Source organism: Buceros rhinoceros, unplaced genomic scaffold (genome assembly GCF_000710305.1).
Source record: "Buceros rhinoceros silvestris isolate BGI_N320 unplaced genomic scaffold, ASM71030v1 scaffold6439, whole genome shotgun sequence".
Classification (NCBI taxonomy): Eukaryota; Metazoa; Chordata; class Aves; order Bucerotiformes; family Bucerotidae; genus Buceros; species Buceros rhinoceros.
Window position 1 is genome coordinate 23,958 of NW_010433199.1, and position 13,048 is coordinate 37,005.

At 40.3% G+C, this 13,048-nt stretch overlaps 1 protein-coding gene across 1 annotated transcript in view; it reads left to right on the forward strand.

Moving 5' to 3' along the window:
• Positions 1 to 1,908: 1,908 nt before the first annotated feature.
• The window catches only part of LOC104500390 (diacylglycerol kinase theta-like), a gene marked incomplete at both ends in the record, with an annotated part of 46,997 nt that continues 35,857 nt past the window's right edge, over positions 1,909 to 13,048 (forward strand). The window contains one exon of the mRNA XM_010144027.1: positions 1,909 to 1,988. Coding sequence (XP_010142329.1) covers positions 1,909 to 1,988 — 80 coding nt within the window. The remainder of the gene's footprint in view (positions 1,989 to 13,048) is intronic.

The window sequence follows — 13,048 nt, forward strand, 5'->3', positions numbered from 1 at the left end:
AGGCACCACCTGTGAGACAGTAAAGATGCTGCCTAAACAAATGGCCAGGGCAAATGACCTCTGGTGGGGTGAACGTGGTAAATTTCAGACTAGCTGATAATGGGCAGGTATCTTTTCTCCTGCAGCCTTTGCAGACCTGCCCTACCAGCAACCAGCTGACCCTCCTGAAAGAGTATGTAGAAATGTTTCAGAGACCTGAGAAGAAAGTGGGTTACATCCACCTACAGCCATTTTGTGATAACATACATAAATATGACAAGAATTCACGAGTTCTCCATGTGGAGAACTCCACATTTCTGGAGTAGAGATGTGTCTTTGCCTGGACAATCACTTTATTCTCTTTGGTCTCCTCTGTGCTGATGGCCTATGTGCTCCTCTCTCCATAGTGACCATGTCTAAATGCATCTGCCTTCTCAGCTCTGAGAATCTTCTTTATCATCACTTTCTTGACTGTTTCCACCTCTTATCTGCCCCACTCAGTCAGGAATGCGGTCAATCCTAAAGATGCACCTAACATTTCATAGCACCCAGCAGAAGGCTTAGTTCTGCTCAGTTCCTGCTTTCTTTCATCAGTACAGTAATCACTCTGTGTTCAGCCATGGATGATGAATAATGTGTTTGCATGCCATAGTGACTTGCAGTGCTTCTTTTCCAACTTGCAGACTAATGTGTAACAAATGTCTGCCTCCTGCTCACGTTAAGATGAGAGCCAGTGTGAAAGGGGTCATCCTTCTTTTTGTGCCACCAAAAGGAAAGATTAGTTTGCATGGACTGGCAGTAAGTTGCATAGAGAAGTGGCCCTGGATTTTAATGCTTGAGTTGGCATGGAAGAAGCAGTGTTGTGAAATCAGATGTCAGTGAGCTGGAGGAGGAGAGGAAAATTGTGTTTGATGGCACTAGCCTGTACAATTGGCAATGGCAGTGGGCTGCAGATGAGAAGCTTGAAATGCATGGAGTTTTTTCAGTTGTGGGTGCAACTTAGAAGGAAGCACAGAGTGCTTCTGAAAAGCAGGGGTGTGTGAAAATGGTGCAGCAGTTGCCACTGGCACTGGAAGAGGTCTATGCTTCTGTGCAAGAGGTCAGGGCCTGAGCATCAGTGAAACACTTCACGCTTGCACTGGTAGAGAGTAATTCTGAAAGGAGGAGGACTCTAAAGCCATAGCTGCATGGCTTATTAGTTCCTAATTAATGCAAGGTGGTAGGAATGAAATAAAGAATCCCTTGTTTTCGTCTTACAGCTTAACATAATTTAAATCCATGGTAAGAAGCTGTGGAAAATACCACCCCCATGATTTTTTCAGACACTGGCTTGCTTGAGAGCTTGCTTTGTGAAGCTCAGGTCAAATTATAAACCTGTTACTTCCACAGTAAAATAAATAGTTAGTGCTCTTTACTTTCAAAGCTGCATGCAACTGTTGACCTTTAATTTCGTCTCATTCATCCGTTACACTCAGTGTTTAACAATAATGTGTTTTCTCCCATTTATTTCTGTCACATTCACTAGCTTGTGGAATAATTCACTTTCAAATATGTCCATCTGCTTTGGCTACATCAAAGAGCTAATTTAGAATTTGGACTTTTTAAAATCTCTTTTTGAAATTCAGGAGCTCATTTTAGTCCTTATGGAGAGAGAGTGGGAGGGCATGACTTGCTCTAAGCCTGTAATGTATTGAGATAAACTCTACTTCCTTCTCCATTGCCAACATCTTAGTAACAAAATGAGCTGAAGCTCATACACTGTGATAAGTGTGACAGGAATGTGTATTCTCAGACCTAGGAGAAAGCAAATGTGATCAAAAATATATGTTCCTAACTGTATTTGATTCTGATTTTTTGCTTGTTTGTTTGCTTTTCACAAAGTAGCTTGTCTATGAAGACTTGCTAACAGTTCTTATTTTATTTCCCCAGTTTGCAACTTCATGTCTCATGAAAAGTGCCTCAAGAACGTCAAGATACCATGCTCGTGTATTGCTCCTAGCCTTGTAAGGGTGAGTAATCACACACTGCCTTGACTCTTACTTGGGATAATAGCACTAATGAACGTGGTGTGGTGCAGTGGTGGCATCATAATGTTTAAATCAATTGCGTTAGTCATCACTGAGGCTTTTATAGCTGCTCAAAGGCTAAGTTACATTTCCTTTGGAAGGTTCCTGCTATGGGCAGCTGTGGATAGTCTGTCTTTGAAGAGCAGTTATTTACATTCTTCAAATATTACTAGATGTTCTTACTGGTGTGTCATACCTGGAAGTCTTGCAATAACGGAGTGGTGTGACTGATTGATATCAGTGCTTTCAGAAAACCGCACTCTTTGTCATACTAAAGAATTCTGTGTGCCACCAGGTTTTGGTTTTTTTAACAATTACATCTACTGAGAAAATGCTAAAGCTTCTCTGCCTAGACAAGGGACTGTGTTTGGATTATATTGATCACTGCATCTTAAGAATTCCCGTGTTTATTGTGTATAGGGAATAAAGTAATTGCATTAAAAGCATTGAATTTCAGAGCCAAAAAATCAGAGGACGGGACTTCAACTGATGGTAATAATTCAAATTTTATTTTGGTAATTAATAAAGTACTTGTTTTCAGATGCCCTGGGACTTTTTCTCTTAAGACTTAGTGCTTAAGATGTTGCTTTTAAAGTGTGTGAAAGTTGAATCAACTTTAAAGAAGGTGATAGGATGCAACTAGGGTATTAAGAAGCTAAACTGACTAGATAACAAAGTGTATTATGCACTTGGGAAAGGATGACAGGAAAGGAAAAAAGGGAATAAGGAGATGAGAAACTTACTGGAGAACTAGTAAAACACTGCAAATAGCTTAAAGAGCCATATGTAAAAGTCAAATGAGACATGGCTCAATCATGTGCATTATAGGCCTTGCTGACTAAAACCACATTGTGTATTCCTGGGAGCCTGTGAAGGGGAGCTGATTCCCTCTTTGTATCCTGAAAAGCTTTACAAGTTTCTTCATGTTGCAGAAACTTGTGTAGATGGGAAAGTTTAAAATAATATGTAACTTGAGTTACAGGAATTGCACAGAGATAAATTAACGAGTCATTTTTTTATTTGCTTTGTCTAAATGATTATGCTGTTAGGCTTTGCTATCTGCTTCCGCTTCCCCACTATACTTGTAATCTTGAGAGGTATAACTTCAGTGGGAGAAAGGTGTCTGATGCACAGAAAGTTGTTAGTGAAATAGTAAGAAATACTACTCTAAGTCTCAGAACCTGGGGTGAAGGGGTAGTGAGAAATGCTGTTACTAAGAGTTAGCATCTACTACTGTTTCAGAATGCCAGTGATTGAACCAAGGAACAATGAGTCAGATGATACAGGTATCTTTGCAATGCCCTATGCAAATCTAAGTGGGAAACAGTCATTTAATTCAGAGTGTCAGAGTCATAAATGTTTGTGACTGCTTCTTTTGAGAATTTGCTATAAATTTAATTCATTGTTCAAAACTGTATTTGTTCCTTTGTGTTTGCATGCAAAAAATCCTGTATTTAAACTTAATGTTTTCACTTGTATCAGTCACGGATGTCAGTGTAGTTCTTTTGCCAGTCCCAGTTTTCTACCTACCCCATGAATTTTATCTCATTGTTCATTGTTTACACATAAAACCTAACTATCCTTGCCATGCAGTAGAATTTGTTTTATCTGAGTGGTATGGCCAGCCTTCAAAGCTGTTTGTAGTTCAGTGTTGTACTTAGCTGCAAAGAGTCTTATGCATTATCCTTGTGAAGCTGTAATTATTACATTTTGAAAACACTGGATTGTGCTATTCTTTCAGTACAGTCTTATCCTCCTTGACGTGGTCATCCAAGTTGCATTAATCCTGGTATGCTGTGCAAGAGAAGTCTGCCATATGGAAGACGTTGTTTTGCATGTAGGCTCTGTCGAAGTAAATATTGAACTTGGCATTTGCTTAAGAAATGTAACAGAGCAAAAAAGAATTATAATCGTTCATAAAATGTGTGGAAAGTTTATTTTCTTAATCTTGCTGCTTGCCTTTCAGATTATTTATTATATATTTATTAAAAGGTCTGATGTAGAAAGGAACACTGGAGGGATTTTTTTTTCCTGATAGTTCCTTCTGGTATGTCAATATTCAGTGTATTAGAGAAAGGAGATATTTAATCTCTGGATTTCATCTAGAGAGGATGGCAATTGTTAAAGCTCATTGGAGTGTGTGTCATTTGATACTAAGTCACACTGTCAGAGAACAATTTTTCAGCAGCTGTTTCATGGAAACTTATTCCTGAGAGTAAGATTTCCTTCCCAGGGTCAAATTAAGGCCTGCAGAGTCACAAGCATGCCATGACTGCATCCAGTCTCAGACCCTTCTTGAGGAGTTCACTCTTAAGGCTGCCCTAAGAATTTTTTTGCAGTACTCTTAATCATTATCACCTGCATTTAGTATTCCAGATTGGATCTAGGTCATGATGTTTCAAAACAAGACTTCATGGATCAGTTTTCTAAACAAGTTTGTGTGTTTACGGTTTGCAGAGGCTATGATTTGTTTCACTGGTGAGGTCTCAGAAAATTTTCCCAACTCAAACCCTCTCTTCCCTGCATTCCTGTAAGTATTTGCCTGCTCTGAGGCATATGTAAACAAACAAACAAAAAAAGAGGAAAAAAAAAGCCCCAAAATCTCAAGAAAAAACAGTAATAGTGAAAACAAACCCTTTTTGATTGGGCGTGATATGTGAAGTTTTATATTCCCTTGTTAGGTTGGAATTGAAGCTGTATTGCAAGTTTTTTACCGCTTAGATTTGCCATAGAAGTGTGTTTCTTTTCCACATAACTGTTCTTTGAATGGATGTGAAGGTATATTAAAAGTGGTTTTAGTGAAGTTAGGCATTTGCTATGCTTTTTTTTCCTTGTTGTTGTGTTGGTGCATTGCTGTAATGGTTTCTAAACACTAAGAGGGCTGCTCCGACAGTAACACCACCTGTTTTACTATGATGGCCCATGATGTCGGAGGTGGATGTTGGTGAGATGGCAGTAGAGGCTGAACCTTCCTGCCAATATTCCATCAAACTTTGTGGCTATGCGACAGGCAGCAGCAGAGGGGCAGTCTGATAACGTGGCATCTGACGTGGCAGTGCATGTGAAGTAGAGTTGTCACTGGATTCCTCCATGTGGAAAAAATTGCACCCATTGACATTGATTGGTGCTTGCTGGAAGTTTATGAGGACCAGACAGTGGGCGTCAGCACAGTGAAGGGGTGGGTGATGCGTTTCAGCAGTGGAGGGTCCCCTCCGCTAGGACAGGTTTTGGCGAGCGCACTCAGGCTCTTGTTTCATTGCTGGTGAGAATGCACAGCTGATGGGGGTGACTGTGTCAAAATAGTGCTTTGTAGCTGTGAATTTGCTCTATCAAATAATGTTATTGTCCTCTTTGTATCTGTTGTACTTTCCATGGAAATATATAGGAGACATTACATTCGGAGTGACTTCAAGAAGGTTTGAGAGGCTACTCATGAAACTTTTGTTCTTAAAGCCAGGTTGTTAAAAACAGAAAAATGCTGGTTTAGGTCATGAGCTTCTCCCGAAGCTTTCTGTGCTAAAAATAAAACTTTGCTTTGGAGTTCAGAACATGGGTACCCGCTGCGTTCACAGGTTGTGATAGTGAATGGGAACGTTGTGATGCTTGCAGAGATCTTGGCTGAAGAGTAAAATCACTGAACAGAATTAATACTGTTGTAACTAAAACCAGGGTACCAAGAAAACATGGGATGCGGCAACAAAGCGCAAAAGACCGTCAAGGTTTGGTTACTGCTGCTTTGCCTTGACGTGATAAATCCTCCAGTCTCATTCAGCTGTCAAATGTCTGATGGATTTTTGTAGGTCTTCCTCAGAAAATTAGCTTTTAAGGAATGGTGGTGCAAATGGCTCAGACATTGTAACAAATGGGAAAGAGCTTGGCAAGCTGAGAGAGAATTTGATGAGGTTGGACTGGGTAGGAGTTCTGGAGAGTATAGGAGGAAAAAATTCAGAATGTATTTTTGGAAGATCATTCCTTGGTGGTCGTTCCTTGGTGTTGGAAGTTTTCTATGAGCATGGGTTAAAAAATGCTGCAATGAATGCTTACTGAACTTCAAATTACTGTATACTTGACATGCCTCAATCAAGGGACTTTTTATCCTGCCGGTGTTGTATCTTTTTGATGGTGGTAGCAAAGTTAGATGTGTAACGTGAATTCGATTTTACAAAATATATGCTTAATATTTTTCCTCTCTTTTATAATGTATTATAAAAGCAAGTTTGGGAAAGTTCTTACTTCTGTCTCTTCTTCCCCTTCTGTTTGTCTGTGATAAAGAGGCTTTGCTGGTGTGAAAGATTTTTCATAGGGTGTCCAAACAATGGTTGAACTCCAAGCTGGTCTTTTTAGTAGGGCCTGTCACAATAGGACAAGGGGTGATGGTTTTAAACTAAGAGGGGAGATTTAGACTAGGCATAATGAAGAAATTTTTTTTACAATAAGGGTGGTGAAACACTGGCAGAGGTTGCCCAGGAGGTTGTAGATGTCCCATCCCTTGAAACACTTAAGGTCAGGTTGGACTGGGCTCTGAGTGACCTGATCTAGTTGAAGGTGTCCCTCCTCACTGTGGGGCGGTTGACCTTTAAAGGTTCCTTCCAACCCAAAGCATTCTATGATTCTATTCCTTTAGCTGGGCACTTGCTGGATAAGGCTGATCACCTTCGCTGAGAAGATCTGTCTTAAGATCTTCAACACCTGACCTGTACCAGTGTTGACAAGCATGGCAGTTGCTTGGAGTGTAGCAGTCATGTGGTGTAATTCAGAAGCTGAATAACATATAAAACTGTTTCCTGGTAATCTTGGCACTGAACCAGGGTTTCCTCCCAAAAATGAGTTTAAAGGGAAGGGCTAGCACCTTGTAGTTCATGAACTCGAGAGTTTATTATGCTCTATTGAAAAAGATGCAAGCTACTTGGTTGCCTGCGAACTCCTAGACAAGCCCTGTAGTTGAATCAAGGACTCTTGAAGTTCAGAAGTGGTATGGGATGTCATTGTGTTTTTCTTTGAAATTTTAATCTTATATTCATAAAAAAGGATGAACATTGATTTCCTCTGCAACAAAAGCAAGGAGTGACTGACTTTTGCATATAATTTTCTCTTTCCAAAACAAAAAATGCCAGTCTAAGCCACTCTTAACTGCAGTGGAAAAGTCTCATTTTGTAGTAGAATTATCACATATTCCTGATTTGAAATGGTATGGAATTTACTGTATAGTTCCCGTCACAAAGGGTCCTTGAGAGCTTGTAGATAAGGCCTAATGTGTTGTCACACACCATAGAGATCTGTAGGATGGAGAAAAATTCTTTATATGTGGCGAGATTGTGTATGGATGTGTGCCTGATTCCCTTGCATTAGTCCAAATTAAAATTTTTATAAGTATTTGATTTTCTTGTCTCTGTTGTCCCATGATATGTTGAGACACCATTTAACTTTTTATTCTTTCCTGATTTCAAATCTTCTGTGCGGAATGTGTACTTAAAGTTGCTTTTTAACAACTGATATATCAAGTGCTCAGAGGAAGAATGTCAGTTTGGACATAACTGATGAGTAATTGACAGGCATTCCTTAAAAGGAAAAAGTAGAAATTGACTGCATTCAACTGCATGCAGTGTGTTTAAGCTGCAGAAATCTTTTGCTGCTAAAGCAGAGAGGCTTCAAGCAAATAAAAGGTCTCTTTGAGATTACTGAGTAATAAGAAGTTGGAGAAGCTGTCAATACTGGGAAAAGTTGAATCACAGAGTTGTTCACTTCTTTCAGAAAGGGTGTGGTCTAGTGCCTTAACTTACCTGGATAGAATCATGGGTACTCAGACGTGATCACTATATGTACCTCTCTAGAGCAAAGGTCTTTGGTGTCAGAGGCGACATACTTAGAAGCAGTAGATAAGGAAGTACTTTTGTGGTGGAAACATGAGAAACCATAGAAGAAGCCTGTGTTTCGGAAACACTATTTTAGTTTATATCAGCATTTTTTTCATCCTTACTTTGAAAGCAGTCTTTGTGAAAGACCCCATGTGACTAGCCTTTTTGGCACTTCATGAAGATGGTTGCTTCCAAGCTGGTTGTGCTTATCCTTAAAATGTCACAGTGTTATTGAACTGAATACTAGAGACCTTAAGTTAGATTTCTTTTGCTCAACTTTTAGAGGCTATTGTGAGAGTGTTAGTATCCTTATTTCTATGTATCCTTTCCTATTTGGAAGCTGATCAGCCCTACACTACTGTAGGTCCAGCAGCCCTGCTTTTTGAGTCTCTCAGCTGTATATTTCAATGTCCTGCTAAGTGCAAATCTCTGATGTGATGGGGCAGAAGATGCATGGGCAAAATAGTGTTTAAATGCAGGCCTAGGAGAAGTTTCTAGGAGGTTCTTCTTTTTTTTAAGACTGCCCAAGTCAGCAGCTGTCTCTCTGGTGTTTGGTGTATCTGTTTCTCTCATTCCCCTTTCAGCCTGGAATTTTTTGACTCAGGATTCACAGAGTCATTTGGTTGGAAGAGACCTTTAAGATCGTCAAGCCCCACTGTTCACTCTGCACTGCCATGTCCCTCAGTGCCACATGTACACAAGGCTACATTCAGGCTAAAAACTTCTTCTGCTTGAGTTGGTAGAAACCCAGCTGCAGCTGAGTGAAGAATAGGCCTCCCTAGAGCTGTGTTTTTCCTTGCTGAGGTATCCAGAAGGTTGCAGACCAGAAAGACCTGATGTGACCTGACTCTATCCGCAAACCAGGGCGTTTAGGTGGTAGCTGGGCTGCTCTGTATGTACTGTTGCCACCTCAGGAAGAGCACTTAAATTAATGATCTGCTGTTGGCCACGTGTTTGATATCCTGTGACATTTCAGAATGATGAACAAGTTTAAAAGGCACTAGCAAAGGAAAACATCCTATCCTTTATTTTTCTTCCAAAGTTTGGATGTTAAGAACAGTTTGTTACTGTTCTTTCTGTATGATGCAAAACTGCTGTGCACTTGCACAGATTGTACTGAAGCGATTAGAATCTAAGTTTTAGGTTTCTATGGGATCAAATTTTATTACAGGCCGATATGAACTTTTACAAAAATGTGTTACATTCTGTAATGCTTTGGATTTCTTAACAGATGGCAGGAAACAAAATAGGAACTAGGAGTATCTTGTCCATGCTCTTTCACGGGCACCCCCTTGCCGTGGGGAAGGAGCTTGCGTGCCCTTGTGAGGTTGAGAGCTGTGCTGGTGGTGGCATGTGCCTCTGGTGGGGTCTCCCAAGCCAGGCAGGTCTCAACTGAAGGGTCAGACAAAGTGTGTCCACGGGCAGGATGGGCTCACTAGCCTTCAGGCAGCCATCCTAGGAGAAGGACAACTCTGACTCCAAACCTGGGCAGATGGAGCTCGTTTAGCCCTGTAAGGCATCCATCATCTAAGAGAAGGACACTCTAACCAAACCTATGACCCGAGGACTTCACTGTCACTGTCCAAGCTTGCTAGGCCCTGGCAGATGAACCTCAGGTGTAAAGGGTGGAGCCAGTTCTGCACACACTGCGCCTCACCTAAAAAATCCACTGCGCAGTCCCGAAGGGTGCACTCATCACTTGCAGTGAGTGTGGGAAAAGCCCTTCCCAGATCTTCGTTCATGAAGCCAAGCCATGATGATGATGATCTTGTCCATGAGTTCAGAATCATTCTGGAGCTTATGCTGGTGTGTTACCACTGTACTTTCTCTCAGTGGGATTCTGATCAATACTGTAAGGGCACTTAGATGTCATTTAACAGTATTACTAAAAGAAGCTTTCTGGGGTTTTATATGGAAATTGATTTTAGTGGTTCGCATAAGGTAATTCAAGTAGTTTTATTGGAAAAGTGGTTTTAAACTCTCATCAATTATTGACTTTGTCTCTAAAGGCAACCCTGTGTGGCTGTACTTTGCTGTGCTTATACAGGTGGACATGAAGTAAAGAATAATATCTAGCATTTCACATTCTGTTGCCTCGCTGGCTTTCCCTGTCTGAGTTTTGATTTTATTTTTTTATGTATCAGGTGCTTGGAACTTGTTCAACAACAAAAGATGTAAGGAGCTGCTGGGAGAAACGTGATGATGAGTTTGTAATGTTGAACTTGCTCTTTTACCATCTTATTCCCATCCCATCTCTAGCCAGGCTCTGAAGGGGTTTTATACCTCTCACTTCTAAAGCAAGTTAGAAAGACCACTCACAGTATACGAATTTTCTTTGGCGTGTTTCAGAAGCTGAAGGAAGATTCACACGCCTCCTTTTTTTACCCAACATTTCAATCAGCAAGTTGTTCACTTCTTTTTGGCAGTGACTTGAGACTCCAGAGGATTGTCACCAGTGTCTCCACAACTGCAGAATTTACACTTGGTCTCCTTCCTTCGTGTCTTCTAGATAAGTACAGTAAGATCCTGAGTCAATTTGACTCCTGTCAAAGAATGCTTCCTCACGGTCTTTCCCAAAATAAACAGTTCTTTTCATAAAACTTTGATCTTTTGATCCATAGAGTGTCCTTTTTCTTCAGCAGAACCTTCCTGTGACAATAACAAAAAGTCTGCGTTTCTATGCCGAGTGTAAGATAAAATAGCTACTCATGGCCAGGGAAAGAAAACTGCTTTGTGTTTCAAACATGGGTTGTTAAGGGATGGAATGCTCGTGCTGGGTGTCCAAAGCAGGTTATTCACCACTCCAGAACTAAAGGTCTTCTCTGTATCTGAACTCAAGAGTAATACTGCCACCCCGGGGATGGCTGGCTTCACTGTGCCTGGGTCTGTGGTGGAAATAGGGCAGGTAGATGACTTGAATGTGACACTTAAAAGCTGAAGGCAGGTTGGAATGTGCAGAAAATCCTTCCTGAAATAATCCCAGGGCTTTTCAGTATTCCTCACAATTACTGTGTATGGCTGGCATTATGCTTGTGTAGCCATTCTTATGTTCTCTTTCTGCACTTGACCTCATTGTGTGGGGTAAATTTTGGGCAAGTGGCCTTCTACCACCATGCTGGAATTGGACTTTTATTTTTGGTGTAGCTAGAGTAAAAAAACAGCTCTGGCACTTCACCTCTGGCACTTCACCTACAGAATAGCTGAGCCAAGTAACTGGTGTGTAACTCTACAGGGAGGATTGGTTTGTGCTTTCCCCTGAAGAAGTAGCATGAAAGTGCAAGAAAAGTGGGCAGCGATTATGAGCCTTAAACTTAATCTGAGATAGTTTAATTAAAATTCCCCAGGCTCTCCAGGGTTTCTTTTTCTACCCCAAGAATATATATTCTTTTTATAAACACTCATTGTATGACTAGAGTATTCCAATTTAAAAAATAAAATAATGCAAGCTAATCGTGAACTTCTTGTCAATTAGAGCTGAAGAGCTGCAGAGAATGAAATTTCTAGGTTGATGGGAGTAGCAGATCCTAAAGCATACTTTGTATTTTTAAATCCCAAACCCGTATGTAAAGTAAAAATACAAAACTTTTGGAGGCAAGGATATTTTGTAATATATCATGTTGGAGATACTGATACAAAATCCTTTTGGTAGGCTGGGTAGCAACCCAGCATGGTGGGAAAGCCTGGGATCTGGACAGGCAGTTTCTTGGTCAGTCAGGGACCAAGAATTCCTCTGGACAACACAGTCTGCTGGGGCAACGAGTTGCTGACTCTGCTTGACTAACTGCTGTGCATGATCTCGTTCACGTCTGAAACATAAGCATTTTTTGTACCTCTCTTCATACTCCTTTACCTCCCAAAGATTAGTTCTGAGGAGGACTGGACAAGCCACATGGAGTTTTGGAGTTAGCAATATTTCTTCATTCCAGCAATGTTCCTTTCTCCCTGTGTTACATCTGGCAAAACTTTATCTCAGTTACTTCACTGCACATGCTTGAAGTACATGATTGTTTAGTGTGAAATGAAATTAATCATTCCCAGTAAAAAGGTGGAAATAAACATTAGTCAGACTTTTGTAGAAATTTGTGTGTGTGTGTGAGATGCAAGAACCAGAAGATAAATCTGATATGTTTGTCATATCAGGAAGGACATGTGAGATGCGTAATACTAAAAATACTGAACTCACAGCAAGCTTTTTTGGAGGTAATTTGTATTCTAGAATTTTAAAGTGCAATTTTATGTTGCTTCCTTCTAATGTGAGTGTCAGTTTAATAAAGGTGTGCATCTTGTAGGAAAAGTATTCTCTGGAACAAGTATAAAGCTCAAGTATGTTTTTTACTCTCAATTTTTCATCTTCTCTTCTGTTGTCTTTTTGGTACCGTCTCTTCTAATCTTCGTTATTAATTGCTAAACAAGAAGAAAACTCCTACCTTTTTAAGATAAGAGAATAGTGTACTGTCTGCTAGAGCTCTTGGCAAGAGGTCATTGAAATGTATCATCTTCCACCTACAGACAGCAGGAACCTCAGTACTTTGAACTGCATCTCTGTTACCATCCAAGCTTTGAAGCTTTGGGGGGTTGGGGTGGGGCAGGGGAAGACCAGTGTCTTTGTCCTCATCAGCTAGTTGGGTGCGCTGCATTTGGAGAAAAGGTGAAAGGCACGTGGAGAGCACTGGACAGTGGCAGCACTGAGCTTTTAAAAATTGTCTCAAGTGTGGTGTTAGTATTTTATGTGTTACTCTTTAATTGTCCTTCATTCCATTAAGAATACTTGAGGGGAACTGTGATTCCAGGTAAGTTACATGGCAGTGAACCCAAAGGAAACTTGAATTCATGGCATTGTGAATCAAGAAGGTGACTGGCACTTAAAACATATGTGTTAGATACTAAACACCAAGAATTAATTTTTAAAAAAACAATTATTTAAAACAAAATATTTCAAATAAATATATTTTTAAATATGACTTTTTAAAAAATATTTGCCTGCATATTTGTTCTCAGGCTTAGTTTACATTGTATACACTGTCCTGTCTCACATGATAAAGCAGTTTCTGTGAACTGTAACTGGCAGTTTGAAAGTTGTGGCTGATGCTATCTTATGCATTCTTCATTGGCAGGGTTCCGTTTGCCACAGTTTTTGGCCTCCCGGCA